This window comes from Sylvia atricapilla, chromosome 1 (genome assembly GCF_009819655.1).
Source record: "Sylvia atricapilla isolate bSylAtr1 chromosome 1, bSylAtr1.pri, whole genome shotgun sequence".
Taxonomy (NCBI): Eukaryota; Metazoa; Chordata; class Aves; order Passeriformes; family Sylviidae; genus Sylvia; species Sylvia atricapilla.
The window spans coordinates 35,770,011-35,788,204 of NC_089140.1; the positions used below are offsets into that span (position 1 = coordinate 35,770,011).

The window sequence follows — 18,194 nt, forward strand, 5'->3', positions numbered from 1 at the left end:
GTCGGCGCCCGGCAGGGCGCGGGAACAGCCGCTCCACCGCCGCCCCCCGCCCTTCCGCAGCCCCTCGGGTGGGTGAAGGGCCCGGGGCCCCGACGGCAGGAGCCGCCGTCCGGGGCGGAGGGGAGCGGAGGATGCGGGGGCCGGGGAGCGGGCTCCTTTGTGCCAGCGCGGAGCGCGGCCGAGCGGCGCGGGGCGGGAGCGTGCGGAGGAATCCCCCGGCGAGCGCGGGCGCGGGAAGGGGCGGGCGCGGGTCCTGCCCTCCGGCGGAGCGCCCCCGAGCTGCCGGAGCGGGGCGCTGGCGGCGGGGCCGCCAATCCGCGCGGGGCCGGCCCTGTGACTGGCGGCGGCGGCGGAGGGGGCGAGCCCGGATCGCTCGCTCCGCTTTCCCCGGAGAGTTTCCTCGCGGGGGCGGCCGGGGCTGCCTCTCCCCTCGGCGCTGCCGGCGCTTCCCCCCACGGGACCGCTGCCGAGCGTCGGGCCGGGGAAGGCGGCGGCGGCGGCAGCGGCAGAGAGCGAGGGAAGCAGCCACATGAATCAGTTTCTCTCTGTATCCGGCTCCGGGCAGAGGCGGCGACCATAGCGGGGAGGAGGGGAGAGGGGGAAAAGCGGCTCCTGCAGCGGCGGCAGCCGGGGGCTCCGCTCGCCGCCGAGGTGGGTATCGGGGCCGCAGCGTGCCGGCGGGGGGCGGCTGCGGGCGGGGGTGCCGCGGGGGCCGGGGCTGCCGCTGCCCCGGCCGGGCTGGCTCCGCTCTGGGGCGGCTGGATGTCGGCAGGCAGCGGCAAGGGAGAAAAGTTGCCGAGGGCGCCCGGGGGCTGCCCCGCGGGGCGGCGGCGGCGACCCTGCTCGTGTTCCGCCGCTTCTCGTGGCCGGAGAGGGGCTGCGGGATCGTCCCCGCCGTGCGTGGGACGGGCTTTCCCCCGGGCCGGGGCCGGAGGCTTTGGGGCATGTTGTTCTGCAAGTTCTCTTTTCGCTCCCGCTTCGTTTCTTCAGCGATTGTGGGTGTCGCTGTGTCAGGGTGAGAAAATACCGCCATCAACGCCTCTCGTTTTTCCCGGCTGAGCAGCCCCAAAAGCGCAGTTCCTCCGGTCCCCTGCAGCCTCCCCCCGCCCCGCGGTGGCCCGGGCGGGCTGGTCCCTGTCCCCGCGGCGGGGACACCGAGCTCTGCCCGCTCTGTGCCTTCGCGGGTCGCGCGTGTGCGGGCGGGGACCCCGGGCAGCCCCTCTCCTCCCACGCGTGTCCGTGTGTGCGCGCAGGGCAGCGCGCCGCGATGCGACGCTCCCCCGCCTCGTGTGAGGACCGGTTGTCACGTTTCGTCTCCTTTTCCCTCCCCAGGTGCTGCGGGACTGGTGCTCGCCGAGCCGCCACCGACACGTTTCGTCCGTCCCCCCTCCCTTCTTGGAGCTACGCGGCCTCGGCTGCCAAATGCGCGGGGGGGAGAGACTTTGGCTCAAAATCCCCCGATCGTAAATAGAGAGAAAGCGGAAGGAGAGCCACCGCCGAGCGGCCGCGGGAGGAGGGGAGCGGGGCAGCGGCGGTGCTTCTGCCGTAGCCAGGGAGGCTGATGGCGGAGTTTGGCAGCGGTGGCGGCACCGGCGGCGGGGGGCTGCCCTCCTCCCCGGGGCCGGTCCAAGGAAAGGTGGCGTTCAAGGCAGGAGATGGGGAAGGAGGAGGCGGCGGCGGCGGGAGATCCCGCTTTGACAGTGCGGGCAGCCGGGTCTCCAACGGGGACTGTGCCCAGCCGGGAGCTGGTGAGGAGCCGGGATCAGCTCCTCCTGCAAGCCCGGAGAGCAGCAGCAAAGAAAAAGGATTTTCCACCAGTCAACAACGAGAAGGCAAACCCGGCATCCCCCGGAGGAGCAGCATAATTAAGGTAAGAGCTCTTGCTCCTCCCCATCGGCGTCTTTTTCTCGGTGGCAGAGGCAGGGAGATAACGGGCAATACATTGGGTTCACAGAGCCTTGGTTCTAGATGAACGGACAGGCAGCTTTTTTCTTTCTCTTCTATTCCTCCCCCACTGTGGTGAGGGGACTTGATTTTTCCTTTGTCAGAAGTGGACAGCGGTGGGAGGATGGCTTTGTATACATCCACGCTTGGAGGTAGCAGGGCGTCATGTTTTGAGGTTTATCAAAGTAGAAGGCTCTAACTCCTGTTAGGGAAGGTGAGAGAAACTAGCTGGCTGGTGACAAGACAACATGGGCACCAGCCTGGCAGCGAAAGACGTGAATTGCACAGTATGCTTGTTATTTGGGATGCACCTGTGCAGAGCAATTTTGTGGCTTCATTGGCTTGTGTGTGTGACAGGCACACAGCAGGTGATGAGAGATTCAGGATCTCATTGGGCTGGGGGTGGGAGAAGGTATAATAGGGAACATTCTTCTTGTTAGAAATGACAGCTCGTTTAGCAGTAGGCTGAGTTGTACTTCACCTATAGAAACATCTTTATACTTAGCTCTGCACATTCTGAATGCTTTTATGTTTCAGCTTGAAAGGTAGGGGGAGCATCAGTGGTAGAATGTAGCTTGGGCAAAAAGGAATGACATTTTTTTTTTTAAATGCAATTCTTTCTACAAATACTCTTATTTTGGTTTCTTAAATCCACGGTTCCCTAGATATGTGTTGGGTTAGCTTTCCCAACTCCAGTGAAAAGGCTGAGTGAACATAGAGGAATTGCTCCAGTGGTATAACAGCTGTGAAATGAGGCACAACTTCAAGTACTTAAGATCTGAGTTTAATCAAGATCAGCTAGATCTAAATTAAGCTAGATGTGTTGTCTTCTTAGATATTTATATGCTTCCAAATTCAGCTGTGGTGGGATGACCTTGGCTGGATTTCAGACACCCACCAAAGCCACTCTGTCACTGCCCTCCTCAGCTGGACAGGGAAGAGAAGATAGAATGTAAGGCTGAAAGGCTCATGGGTCGAGATAAGGACACGGGAGAGAGCTCTCAGAAATTACTGCCATGGACAAAACATGACAGTAATTTGTTAATTACCGTTAATTTGGGGAAATCAATATATTACTAATCAAATCAGTATAGGATAATATGAAACAAAACAAAATCTTAAAAACACCTTCCTTCCATTCTGCCCCTCTCCTGTGGTGCAGGGGGATGTTGTGGTCAGTTCATCACATGTTTCTGCTGTTCCTTCCTCCTCGGGGGGAGGACTCCTCACACTTCTACCCTGTTCCAGCATTGCGTCTCCTCCCATGGGAGGAGAACTTCTCCAGCCTGAGTCCTACCTACAGGGTGCAGTTCTTCATGAACTGCTCTGGTGTATTTCCCACATAAGGTCACAAATCCTTGCAGGAGCTCTCTCTAATGTGGGTTTCCCACAGGGTTGCAGCTTTCTTCAGGCACTCACCTCCTCTGTTATGGAGTCCTCCACAGGCTGCTAGGGAACATCCTGTCTCACCATGGTCTTCTCTGTGGGCTGCAGAGGTGCACTTGGAGCACCTCCTCCCACCCCTTCACTGACCTTGGTGTTTGCAGTGTTGTTTCACTTGTCTAGTCCCCCCCCTTCTCTGGCTTCAGTTGCTTCTGAACAGTTTTTTTCCCCTACCCTAAGTCTGTTATCCCAGGGACACTACCACAGTCACTGGTGGGGCCCTTGGCCATCTTGGAGCTGGCTGGCGTTGGCTGCGTCGGTCATAGGGGAAGCTACTGGCAGCTTCTCACAGCAGACACCCTTCTAGTCCCCCTGCTACCAAAATCTTGCCGTGCAAACCCAAGAGACATTCCATCCCTTGTCATTAAAATCCACATCCATCCTACAATTTTCACAAATTTCAGTCACATCAACAAAAAAGAATTTCCCACGCCAAAATCAAAAACAACACCATCACAACACCAAACAAAACACGCGCAATTTACCGCAGTTAGAACATAAATTTCACTCAGTTAGTCCATGTTTTGCCCATTATCTCTGTTGTTCTGTTGATTGGATGACAGAAAAACGTGTGGAATATCAAGACTGGTAGTGTGTTGAAAGTTGTGTTACTGTCTCCTGGGCCTTGCTGTAAAAGCCAAGGGGAGAGCAAGGGCAGTCAGTGAGCAGTCGAACACATTTGACAGGCTGTACCCACCCTTCCTGTTTGAGCAGTGATGCTGGGCGTGTGTGTGTGTGTGTGTGTGTGTGTGCGCGCTAAAGAAATCATAACAATGGACAGAGGGCAGCTCAGCTTGGTATTGGAATAACTTTATATATGCTGGATTTGCCAGTGATGTTTTTTTACAGGTCTGATACTTAATGCTTTTACGTTTCTTCTGTGTGAGCCCAAGAAAGACAGAAGTGTTGTTTGCAGTGTGTACCATGCTGTTGTACACTACTTTGTAGTGTATGATTTAATTATACAGCAGCCTTCTGCCTCTCTGGGGACCCAGCAAGGTCACAGTACCTAGGGATTTGTGATATATTAAGATCAAGAAGCATGAGATAAGGAAATAGGTTTTGAATTACATTTCATGGATACTCGAGTCAAGGTTCTTAGTTTCTGCAGCAATGGTAGCACTTTAGAATACAAGATTATTCAACTTTCTGCTATTATTGCTGCTGAATACCGTTTTGCAGATGTGAACAGTAATCTGTGCAGCAGCCAAGAACTGATTTCTAAAACTTTGTATTATTACTTGAATAATTATCTCGAGTGGAAAACTGTGACAACACTGCATTTAAGGTTATGTGGTCCATATTTATTTTAGATATGACTGTTTTAATAGTTTTGAGGAAAAAATCACTTGTCTAAATATATTCTGAACGTGATTCTGCCTGCTTGGTTCAGCAGTTCAGGCGGTTTGAGTGCTGGTGCCTGGTTTTCACTATGAAACCTTCTGGAACATCTGGCATATGGGTGCTAAACCTTAAGATGCTTCTTGCTTGCTCTTTCAGAGTAGAAGTCTGTAAAGAGTGGAAAAAGTAAGACGTAATATGCTTTCGGAAAGTGTTCCTGGAGTTTTAATAGCTTATATTGCTAAAACTGCTGTTAAAGAGGATACAAAGTAACCTCAAGGAACAGGTTTGTTCCATGCAGATGTAGATTTTGTACATTCATGCAAAACATGACTTTTAATAGTAGTTGATCTGTAAAATGCCCCTTTATGGAATACCTAATACTTAAATGTTGTGTCCGCCAGTTACTGTGTAGGTGTTTGGGTCATAAATGGAAAATTGACGTTTGAATAATAGTTCTAGTTCAGATTAAATTCTTTAGAACCACATGTTTGTGCATGAAAATCAGGAGCCCAGATCCGTGTTTTATTTTGGTTTCAGTCTGTGCTTCCATTGGCTGTCTATTTTCATAACTCTGAGAAGAGCAGTTGCTGCCTTTTTCCCTTTCCTTTCTTACTTGCAGTCTCTGTTCCCTTTTTCCAGTAGCTCCATATTTTTTCTGTCTTATTTATTTTGTGCACCTGCTAATTTTGACTTTTTCTTTCTCGTTTGGTGTAAGATGATGTACTCTTAAGGCCGGGGTGTCCCCTAGGATGATGACAGGTGGTACAGCTGTTATTACTGGAAAAAGTAACGCAGTCTTTATACGTAGTAGTTTACTTGGCCTTTCGCTCGTGTATCAGCTGTGTTTAGGGTGAAAGGAATAAAGACTGTACTCTTCATTTGTAGCAATTTTTATGGAATAACCTATTTTATTGCTTGCCTTTGTTGAACCAAATTTGAGGGCCAGGGACTACATACATGTGTTTATAGAGACCTTTTCACGTCTATTTCTTATTCTCAGTATTTATGAGATTCTGAGTTTTCAAGAGGCAATAATGATGATACATTGTGTATCCATAGGATTAAGGCTCTTGGAATACCTGATTTGTGAACTTATTCAAATGCTGCTTGTTTGTATGTACTGGGTTTTGGAGTGACTGTTTTGTTTTTCCATAATATTTTCCTTGGTGCAGCTAGCTGTGGTTTCCTATTATGTAATTTCCTACAACATTTCCTATAATATTCTGTGAAACAAATTCACATCTTGCAGTTCAAAGTGGGTTTAAGCATCCTGTGAACTTTTCTTAGCTTCCCTGACAGTTGGCAGTGAGCTTGCTTTATTTTTGTGTGAGGTTCCTTCACGCCTGTCTTAAGGAGACTTTGGAGGTGGTAGGCGTTTGAGAATCTTTGAGGCAGCAAGTGGTGTATGGATATGTTTCCTCAGAGCCTCCTGCTTCCAGGGGAGTCCAATAAATGCTTACAGAACCTCATGGTTTCCCAGAGCTATAGGCCTAGACAGAAAGAGATCCATGGGGATAAATATGTCTCTATTAGGAGACAGGTTGCACTAATAAAATGGGAAGGGATACACTTAGGAGAGATTGCAGTTATTTAGGAAGGCAGCAGTGAGAAACACGTGTCGAAAGGTGGCTTTTCCATTCTGTGAGCAGGAGTCTTTTTATCAACATGTGTGTGGAAGCAAAGTCCAGGGTGGTTTTTTTTGCATATACCAATACTGTGTCTCAGTGTCAATAAATTTCTTGGCTGATAACGTAAACAAATTTGTATCTTTTTTATTTTTTTCTCATGGGTCTAAACTCAAGCTTTCGTTCTGTAAAGTCATGTACTTGCTGAGGATTATAAACTCTTAACTTTCGAAGCCTGTAAAAAGAGAGGAACCAAATTTAGCAGGTAGATACTCTAGGGTATAATTTTCAGCAGAGCTTTGCTTTTGAAACTAAACGTATCCATGTCTTGCTATGACAGGGAATTTAGACAGCATATACATCACGATCTTCTTTCTTGTTCGAATGCCAGTATATGTTGCTAACTTGTTCAGTCTTTTGTGATCTCTAGTTCATCCTGTAAAACCATTTGTATCAGGTGTAAAAAATATGAAATATGGAAAATGTTGGACAATGTTTTCTGCAATTGTGATAATTTTTAAAAGCTTTTATATAAACCCTTTTGTGTTCATGGTATACTCTAGTGTCTCATTTTCAGTGGACTTAGGTTCTCTGCAGTCCTAAATTATCTTAGCCACGATGTTTGCAAGTCTTCATGGAGGCCCAGGAATAGGTCATACGTATTTGGCTTCCATCTGAAAGAATATCAAGGAATTAGGTTGTCAGACTCAGTGTAAAGTATGTGAAATTACCCGATTTTCAATAATTTTTCATATTGCAAACAAACCCGTGTAACGATGCAAGGAAATTCGATTAAGCAGTCTGGCTTGAAGATGCAAAAGTTCCCTAATTTCAAAGAAAACAGCCATGGAGAGGAAAGAAGGGGAAAGCTAATGTGTTTGGTTTACTCATGCCCTTCCCCTTTGGAAACAAACTGTGACAGTATCGGCTGAATTCCTTCTGGTTACAGAAGATCTTTGGAAGACCAAGGTGGATCTCCCAGCAGTAAAAGATATTTTGCCTAGAGCGCGTGTGCTAGTTGACACCCAAACTGACAGCACAAAAAAGGCACATATTTAGGAAAGAAGGCTGTGATAGTTGAGCTCCCCCTGCTTCTTACCCTGGACAGTCATTCAACTACACAGCCAAAGGTTTGTTTGGTTTTTCTGGGAGGCTCTTCCTGGATTTGTTTTTGCTTGTTTCTTAGTTTTTTTCTTTTTGTATTAATGCAGATCTATCTTGTCTCTCAGATTTGTCAGTATGAGAAACCTGAATAGGTAATTGCAGCTGTGTGAATCCTGGAGCTTTCTTTTAGAGGATGTTGTCTCTATGATTTGTTGGACTCTCAGCTAGATTCCAGAAGGTTACCAGCCTATCCATATCTGCATTCCTTCTCCATCCTCTACTACTGATTGTGTACCAGCTTCTTAATTTTTAAAAAATAGAATATTTTTAGAAGAATATTTGACACCATAAAGGTCATATCCTCTGTGATACAAAAGCTATATACCTTAAGTATTTGCATAGAGTACCATATATATACATCAGACCCATGTCCCAGGCAGTTTACTACTTGTTAACTGTAACACTGTATGTCACAGCCACCGAGTGGGTATGTTGTGCACTGCGTTTTGTGTGTATTTTATTTGCATGAGTAGTTTCTGTAGACCATGGTAATCAAAATTTTATTTGAAGATATGCAACACACACACAAAAAAGTTGTTTGTAGAAATGCATACATGAGAATACTGCCTTTATGTAATTTAGTTAGCTTATGTGCTATTGCGCACAAAGAGAAGTACTTTTTCTGAGAGCTGACTGGGAGCGGGAGCTTAATTTGGGTGAATTTAGCTTCTCTGACTTCTCTTCTGGAAGATCTTATCTGTCTATTTCTCTTGACTGGGTAAAGAGCTTGGCTAGTTGTGAATAATAGCAACTGCTTCACCCCCTCTGCCCACAAGACCTTAGACTATCCACGAAATGTGTTCAGTGGTGAAAAATTAATTAATGAAATTAAAAATCATTATGAATACCTGATGAGCTTTTTACTTATGCCTGTTATCAGGCTTGATCAAAAACATGACTAGTTTAGCCTATTTTTAAACTAGGAATTAGAGCAGTGGTGTCCTGCCCATGCCTTACAAATAATACGCTGGGCTCTCATGATTTGCTTGCATTCATGGAAGATTAAAGAGTTTAAACAGAGACTGACAGGACAAGTTAACTGTGTAGTTTCCCAGCCTTTGTTGGTCCATGGGTGATATTGTCATCAATCCTTGTATTATTATTTGCACCGACTCTGTTAGGAAAAATCCTTATATAAATTCACCAAGTGTCAATCTCTAAGAGCCAAATTAAGTTGGAACACATATTGTAATATTAGTACATGGATTCTAGATTACTTATTTTTTCACACAAATCTGGGATTGTGTTCAAAATTTAGAAGTCGAAATGTAAACAGACTAGCAGGTAGATTTTGGGGGAGGAAAGAAATATAATAATTTATGTGTAATATACACGGAGAAGAGGAAATTATAAAAATGTGATAAAAATCATCAATGTATATGTATTGAAGAATGCTTAAAAATAGGGCTGGAAGAAACCTCAAGAGGTCAGTCTACTCTGCTCCACTGCTCTGCTACAGGATCAACTGTTAATAAATTTCAGTATGGTGCTTTTGTCTTTTAATCACCTTTTTTATGTGATCCTTCTATGCAGGCTGCTCCTTGATTGTTCCTCTTTGTAATGGGCAAAAGTAATCATCTGCAAAAAGCTTGTACTTGTCCTATTAACTGCATTCTAATTATTTCAGATTATACCTTCAATTTGTCATGTTCTTTCTGATTTTAACTTACCTTCTAGCATACATGCAGCTCTTCCATCTTCAAGTAAACATCCTGTTTTAACTATACTCTCATTTTATCATACGTCATATGTGATTTTTTTTCTTAAGTGATTGTAGATTTTGGTACAAGATCATGTTATATATTCCATGGTTATATAAAATAAAAACTGGTTATTTGTATGCTTTACCACCTCTAGATAGAGAAATATGATGTTGCAGAATCGAGTTAAAAAATACAATTTATGAGAAAATATTGTTCCTTCTAAATATATTAGAATAGTAGTCAGTAAGTACAAATTGATACTGTTATTATTACTGGATTGCAAGCACTGGCACAAAAAAGGCCCTTTGGAAGGGGCTGGTTTGTTTGTCTTTAAGGAGAGTAGGTAGCAAGTAGCCTCTTTCCCTGTTTTGCAGCTGTGTTTATGAAGACTATTGTTACTATTTTACAGTCGATCTTCACATCTGGTGTGCCTTTTACACATGAGGCAGTACCATCACTGCACTTACTTTTCCCTGTTGTAGAGGACTGTGCATGAAGCAGTCCTTTGAAAGGATTGTTGCCCATCCTCTCAACTGCAGTGCATCTCTTAATATCTTAGTACCTACTTAAATCACTTATTTTGCAGAGCTGTCTGTATAAACTCCCCTGTCCCTTGTTTCTGGAGAGGAACATCCCTGAGTTCACTCACCTGTTCCCTCCCAGACCGTGACCTCACAAAACATGAATGTTCAAAACAGTGAAGAGTGCACTATAGTGAGTGACTGGAAATCAGCAGTACTGAGGCTGGCAGTGTTAACTGGTGCAGCCTTGGGAAAGTAAAATAGCTGTGATTAATTTCTGCTTCTCTTGGGGTTCTTTTTAATGTCATTTGGCCTTTTGAAGTAAGTACTAAAATATCCCTGAGTACTTCAGATTGTATACCATGCTCAGGGATGTATTCAGATACCAAATATTCACATTCTGGAAATAAGTGCAGGCAGACAGGAAGTATCTTTAAACAAACAAACCAGCTCCTTTTCAGAATAGCAGCTGACAGTTTTATAAAATGAACAATAAAAAAAAGTAAGATATTAAGCTGGATTTCAAAATTAACTGTAAAAAATCTTTGAAAAAAGAAACTTATTTAGGTGTTTTATTTTGGTATAAGAAATGGGCACCTTTACAAGTACATGGCAGATAATTGATATTATGCCTATTGGTGTAAAGACTGTCCTAATGCCTTTGCTAGAATTGATTAAAATGGTTTAATATTTCCTTTAAATTGTGAGATAATCAGTACTGCAGAAGAAAAAGAACTGCTGTTTTTTTTAAAAAAAACATGTCCACGGAATTTTCAAGATCTTTTTGTGGTTGAGTTTCTGTGATTATAGCTTTTCCCCTCTATTTTCTTTTTTATTTTTTTTCTTCTTACCAGCATTATTATTTTGCTTACACTAAAAAAAGGCAGAGCATTATACAGTTCTGTATGTGCTTTGTTGTTTTGGCATCTGTGAACATATCCCCATCCTTTACTGCCCTTTTTAGTGTAGGATAGGAGAGGAAGAATGGTTGTGAAATTCTGCAGCAGCAGAATGGTCTGCATGGGTTTAGTTTCATAAAGTACCTCATGATGGAAAATTCAGCATGCTTTATGTATTTCATTACCTAGTTCCCTGTGTTAAAAGTGTTTGACATTGTCCACTGTTTGCTCTAGCTGCATTCCTTAAAATAAAATGTAAATGACTGCTTACTTAAAAAAAAAAAATACAATTTTATTGCTTTGTATTACCAAAGTGGACTAAAAGGACAGGATTTCAGCTTGTGTTGAAGCTTTTGTTAAGAATGTTTTCTTTCCTATTGTTGGGGGTTTTAGTATAGGCAGTTATTTATTGATTTTAAGTAACTCCTGTGAGCAGTACAGGAACACAAAAAAAGAGGCAAGACAGTGACTTTGTATATCTGCTATGATCTTTTGTTTAGTAAATTTAAAGCAGAGTGAATCTCTTTCATGTAGGTATTGTAGCAAATATTAGTTTCTGAGTTGCTGAAATAATACTTAGATCATTCCAATATTCACATGCTTACAATGTGAATTTTGCTACATATGGCAGGAAAAACTTTGTAATAGTTGGAAATGCATTGCTTCAGGAAATGGCTTGAATCAACTGCAATGTATTTTGTTGTTTACAGAGAATGGTCCCTAAATAATTTTTGTTTTGAGATACATTGGTAGTGATTTGTTACAAAAAGTCAGTGTAAATTCTAGAGTTCAAGACCAATATTTATGTGAAATGAGAATGTATTTAGTCATGGCACATTACTACCACACAGTGGAGAAAGCTAGATCAGACATGAGTAGTTAGAGTCCCTGTAGTATTAGGTTTCCTTGCTTTTGAAGAACCCCCCCAAGACTTTTGCATGGCTTACTGGATGTACTTCATTTGTTAAACCCAAGTGTCCTCTAATTTCTTATTGTTCTTCCCTGTTGTAGTAGTTGTGGAGAGTTGTGTTTCACAAGCATGGTCTGAGATTCACACTTTCCAGCTTAAATAATGTGTTCCATGTTCCACCTCACGCTTGGTCCTTCTTCAGTGAGCGGCCAGCCTGCTCTGGAATCTGCTCTGGGAGCAGTGGTGTGGTGTGAAGGCACCGAATGCTTTCAGTTGTGGCAATTGTCTTGTGCTATTTTGTAGATTTAGAAAGATGCTCTGGAATCGATAGTGTTGGTCTTTCACTAGCCTGCTTGGCCTGGATCTGGTTCGTGTCTGTCACCTCTTCTGTTGTGTCACCCTGCCTGCTTGTCCCTCCCTTTCTTGGGTCTCTACATCCCTCATACAGCTTGGCCTTCCTGCTTCAGCAGTAGCAGCCTGGCCACACTCTGCTTTTTGTCTGGGACAGCTGGTGGAAAAGCTTTTATTCCCAGCAAAGGGCTGGAGCAGAGCAGAACTCTGTGTGCTCTGTGCAGTACTCCGTGTCTGCTTGTGAATCCCCAGAAAAGGAGCGATGAAAGGGGAGTGCACATTCCAGTGCAAGGCGCTCCACCTTCACAGTGGCTTGAAGTCCCACAGGCTTTGGGGCTTGAACCTGTGATGAAGGCTGACTGCACAGCTTGGGGTAGATGCCTCTGTTTCCCCCGGTCTTCAAAAGCTCCCAGCCCTTGTGAATTTTAAGGATGGCTTGCCAGGGTCAGGCTGAAAAGTCTGTTTCGCTCATGATGTTGCCTCCAACAGGAAGAATAGGAAAAGCCTCCTTTCCTGACATCTGCTTCCAGCCTTTAAGTCATCTGGAGCTAAGATGCATTTAATCCTTATGGGTGGTTTTTCTCCCCAATTAGTTGTCAAAGGCCAGTTTGAGTTTTGGAAGCTTTTAACATCCTATGACAGTTTCTTAACTAAGTGTTATGTGAAGAAGTTGTGTTGTTTTTTTTTTTTTTTCTTTGCATGATTTTACCAGGCGACTATTTGCTTGTTTACCTGGTATCCCCTGGTTCTTATGTTAGAACAACAGTTTCTCTTTTCCACAAGTGAGCTGAAAGGTATTCCTCACATTTGCTTTATGTAATTTTTCTTTTCTGGGCTAAAAAATCTTGATGTTTTTAGTCGTTCCACCTATTGAAGCTTTTCTATGCTTCTTTATTCTGATTCTCTTTTATATAAATATTTTTTCCTTCAATTTTATTAATTTTTTGCAGGGCAGGACTAAAATGGTATTCCAAATGTGTGCCAGTCAAATGTGTAAATCCACTGTAATGTAACGAAGGTTTAGCAATATTGTGATACTAAATTGGACTGTAATTTATTTATTTTTAGAGTTGTCTTCATCAAATATTTAAATGGTATCACTGCTGCTAATTGGCAGTGGGAGAGTGCTGTTAAAACCTCTTGCTAAATATTTAAAACGTTCTTTTTAAAGAACTGTCTAAGAAAGGCAATACTGCTGGTGATACTTGTGTTGGAAGTGGCTGCCATTAACGTCTTTTAATGTGTTACAGAGTCTTTTCTTGGTGCTGGTGACACCATTGGTGATTAGCGCATCGAGCTTCCAGCTGTGCTTGACTTTTAAGGTTCTTGTTCAGCACTCACATTAATGGATTATTTTATTCAATCTTTTATTACTTTCGCTTTATAATGTCTGAGGCTCTTCAGAATGACTGTGTCAGTCCAGAAGAGTCAAGAAGGCATTTTTATTCTTTAGAAAACTCAGACAAAGTATAACAATGAAATCAGATAGTTTCCTGAAAATAGAACATCTAAAGTTTCACTTCAGAAAATCATTCAACTGAGGATTAAAAAGATTATTAAATACAGTAAGCAATGAAGGACAAAAATAACTAGAAGTTTCTGTGTCCCACAAGATTGATACAACATTATCTTGGAAGGAAATCCCAACACTGTTGCTTGTCCGTCTTTCTCCTTTGAGGAGGGAAACTGATTTGTTTTCTTTCCCTTTTACAGTGCTTTCTCACTTCTGAGAAGGAAAGTAATCCCTATTAGCCTTTTCCTGCTCATCTGGCCTGCTGTGTTGAGACATACCTTGGTTATTCCTGAATTCCTCAGGATTTTTGAATCCTCATGCTTTTGTGTGCCCATTTTGTGACGAGAGTCCAGAGTCTGACTCCTAATTTCTTAGCATCACTGTCAGCAACATTATCTTTATGCAATTAAGTCTCAAAGCTTCAGGTACTTCTCCTTGTTCTAAAATGTCTAATTATGTGCTGTTTTTCTTCTGTGTGTAAGTGACGTACACTCAGTTGGAGTAGCAAGAATAGAACATGACATGGATTTTCATTATTTCACGTGTGGAAATTAATATTTCTGTCCATAAGTGTTGAACTTCAGCTCCAAAAATAGTAGTTTGGGAGTTCTTGCCCTACTGGGAGAAAATTCACCATTTTTTTGTCGTGATAATTGCTGATGAATTTTTCTATTAGTTGGAAATCATAGCTCAAGTATATACTTTCATTGGGTTCAGCTGCAGAAATTTCTTTTTTTCTACATCTAATCCCAAATTCAACTCAGTCCTTAGTGGATATAAAAAGTTTACTATAATCATTTGAGGACCTTGTGATTAAAGCTTTGGCTACTAATAATGATTTAGAAGATCAACCACTTGCTAAATATCTAAGAATCTTAAATTAATTTTATTTCAAGAAAAATGAGATTCTAATGTTTAGATTTATAATACAGTCCGCAAACCATTTCTTCATGTGTTGGAAGTATTCTGAATTGAAGTTACAGAATTACTGAATTAATTTCTGGTCTTTCCCACTTTTTCTGGTGAATATAGTAAAATTGCGTGATGAGATAACATCAACTAAATGCATCTTTTGCTGAGAAAAACCTTTCACTTGGTAGTTTAACCTAAGGCCTGATTATCCACCATCATGTAGGCTTTATGTAAATCTGCCCAATGTACTTTATCAAATGGTACCTTTGGCTGAGGTGATGGAGCAATAAGATTTTTCTGATATGTTCTATTGAATTACAGCATAGCCGTTAAATATTTAAGAAATTTCGTGTAAAATAAATCCAAATTTTTTTTTAGGTATGTAAGACAAATGCAGAGCAGTATTATGTTTTTTTCTGTTTGGTTCAGAACCTTACTCCTAGCTCCCATGTCACTGAATTTTGCAAGAGTCAAAATGAATCGTGGTGAAAGCTACTCCCTACCTTTTTTTCCTTACCATTTAAGATATTTGGAATACAATTCTGTATTCTAGAAATATACACCTTATAACCCTTTCTTATTTTAAATATCTCATCTGCCCTTCTAACAGTGGTTGATGGGAATAAGTCATGGGCTTCTGCTGAAAACATCTGTTGGCTGGTTTCCTTGCAGGACAATGTAAAGTGTATTGGTCTTGCACCGATCAGGTGATTATGCAGTTAAAGATTCTTAAAATGCTGTTGTTGGCAGACAAAACTCCAGAAAAAAAGAGCAAGGCCTCAATTCAAAGCTCTCAATTTGTTATACTAGAAAGGATGAAAAAAATGTTCTGTATTATTTCAGGCCAACGACTTGGCAGGAATTTAAATCCGAGTCCAAGGTTCCTGAAACCAGAGGCGTGAGAATGCAAGCAGGTTGTGGGGGAAAATACAATGATTTCACAGGCAGCTGAGATATAAATCTTAGTCACCATGTTTAGAGGAATTACTTGGAAAATGTAGTATTCCATATGATAACAAACAGAGGTGTGTTAGGTGTGGAATTTATTCCTTGTTGTTAAGTAATAAGGCAGTTCTTGAAAGCTGGTAAAAAAATAATGGATTTTTGGCCATAGGTCAGGGTGAGTTTTATGCAAAGAATAACATGACTGAAGGAGGCAAAATATTTTTGAGTTCTTTTCCTACAAGTTTGGTAGTTTATAGTTTTCACAGATTTTTTTTTTTTTTTTTAATCAGTTAATTTCTTGCTGGAAAGTGTCTTGGGAGATCTTATTGTGAAAGGTATTGTTGAACAGCACCAAAGTCACTCTCTGGGCTTGTCAAATCACCTTGGAACACTACAGCGTATGAAATTACAGTGTATTAACCTTCTTTCTAAAAGGAAATATGGTCCTTTTAATGACAGTTCTTAATTTATAAGATTTCTTTTTTAATATAGACAGAATAAATTTATGTCTAATGTTTTTGTTTTGTTACTACCCTGTTTTTAATAAAAGTCATGGTCATCTTAGGGAGCAGGCTTCTTCCAGTGGGAAAACAAAACAGGACTGCCATTCTTGCACTTGCTATGTTGAGAGAAGGGAGAGAGGCAACATCTAGAGAAAATAAAAAATGTTTGAACTTGTGTCTTGCATTATACTACTGCTAAGAAATGTTCTCATCCAGCTGTGTTCAGATGATACAGGAGAACTCTCTTCACTCTGTGGTCATTCTGTGCCTTACATTAGCTGCAGGTCTGTGAGCAGAAATTCTGCTGCTTGAAACTTCATTTCCATCTCTGTTGTCTTTGTAGCTTGCCAAACTCATTACTTGTTTTAAATAAGCAATGAAAAGCCATTTCTTCTTGCCTCCAGGAAATCTTTGTTTTAATGTAATTTGTTACTGTAAAACACAATAAGAAATGTAGTAAAACTCTAGGAGACTTTGAACCAAACTCTTACTGAAAAATGTACTTAATTCACATTATATTTTTTCTTTCAGTATTCACAATAGATAACTGGGATGACACCTACTAGAATTTTATAACACTGTTTTGCTTATATGTAAAAATTTAGAACCACTGCTTACTCCCCCCAAAAAAAACCAAACCCCACATTTTAAGCTCTAACTTGAAAAATATCAGAGTTTATGGGCATCTTTTCTCCAATTCCTCATCCAATTTATTTTGGAATTCTTTACTGAAGATACTTGTTATACTTAGCTGTCACAACCTGTTTTGCTTCAGTTATTGCAAAGCTTATCGGGTCTGAGATACTTGTTTTTCCTAGGGAAACAAATTCTCAGAAATCTATGTGAGGGGCAGAAGTCTTTTCCTTACAAATGCTGTTCCAAATGCTTTGGAAAGAAATGTAGCAGATTTTAAAATAGAGTAAATAAGCAAATGAACCAGGAAGCTGACTTTTAAGGTGACATAATGTAAATCCTTCACTTTAAATTCTGTCCGTGTTACCCTTTTGTTTGTTTGTGATTTGGGGGTTTTTTGTTTCTGGGGGTTTTGTGTGTGTGTGAGACTGAGGGGTCGCTTGTCTGGCCTGAGTGTTACGTGACTTCTAGTAGTTGACCTGTGCTGGTAGGTAGGAACAACAGAAAGAATAGAGTAATTATATTTTTCTCTACTATAGTATTATTTTAATATATCTGGTCCTTGATTTTTGTAGCATGTATACTCAGTGTGTATCACTCCATGCTTTTGAAACGTTTTCTTTTTTCTTTAAAGGAAGTTGCATAAGGTGGTGTTATTTTCTTGGGTCAAAACTGTAAGCTTATTCTGTTTACTTCGATGTGCAGGATTAATTGAATAGACTGGTTTTAGTTTGGTGGATATATATTTATATACATATAAAGGGGAAGATGAAATTACCAGGAAGACAAAATACTCAGTTCAATATGAGCGAATCAGAATTGTAGTTTTCATTTTATTTCTCCCTGATTCATAGGGTTCATTGGAAGAGACCCATATAATAAAACAGAATAAAATAAAATTCCACTTACATTTAAAATAGTCTATATAAGCTTAAAGGCAGAAATATTTGAACTATTCTTTATTTATTTGACACCAATTAAAAATAGTTACTTTTGGGGTTTATTTCAGGGCTTGGAGACTATCAAGTACATGGGAAGAGAATATTGTATTGCTGTGGTGTTCCATGTGCTGGGCCAAGCAGCATCTGGTCCATCATGATACCAATTTGCTGTTCCAATAAATTTATATTGTTAAAAAGCCATGCCACAAAGCAGGTCACAGCCTTAAGAGGGAGAGTGCTTATTTAAAGAAAAGAAAGAAAGTTACAGAATACTGAAATTTCACATCTTTTGTGCTCAATTTCTTTAACATTTCATTTTCCTTTACACTTTCAAACAGCCAAGGATAATGGAAATGGAAAATATCTCGAAACTCACCTTGAGCTGCAAGGGGGAGTGGTTTTAAACTAAAAGATAAGAGGTGTAGATTAGATGCTAGGAAGAAATTTTTTACTCTGAGGGTTGTGAGGCACTGGAACGGGTTGCCCAGAGAAGTTGTGGATGCCTCATTCCCAGAGGTGTTCAGGGCAAGTCTGCATGGGTCTTTGAGCATTCTGGTCTAGTGAGCGGCATCCCTGCCCACAATGGGGAAAGGGAGGATTGGAACTAGATGATCTTTAAGGTCCATTCCACTGTAAGCCATTCTGTGGTTATATATTCCTCTTGGGGCCATCCACAAAGATGATAATAGGATTGTTGCCATGATTTGCTACAAAGGCTCTCTATGTAAGTTCCTCAGTAAAATGCTTCCATCTAGCTTGTGTTACTCCTGAGAAATAAAAGGTGGGCTTTGGAATCTCCTAAACTGGTGGTCGTGAGCTGCTCTGTTAATTGGTGTGCTGTAA

The 18,194-nt window shown here is 41.8% G+C and overlaps 1 protein-coding gene across 2 annotated transcripts in view; it reads left to right on the forward strand.

The window, feature by feature from the left end:
* Positions 1 to 411: 411 nt before the first annotated feature.
* PLCL2 (phospholipase C like 2) overlaps positions 412 to 18,194 on the forward strand; it is a 100,334-nt gene continuing 82,551 nt past the window's right edge. The window contains exons 1-2 of one of the 2 annotated variants that reach the window (XM_066319603.1): positions 412 to 651; positions 1,333 to 1,870. In XM_066319603.1, the coding sequence (XP_066175700.1) occupies positions 1,562 to 1,870 (309 nt within the window). In that variant the 5' untranslated portion in view covers positions 412 to 651; positions 1,333 to 1,561. The remainder of the gene's footprint in view (positions 652 to 1,332; positions 1,871 to 18,194) is intronic. The other variant, XM_066319596.1, reaches the window with a different exon arrangement.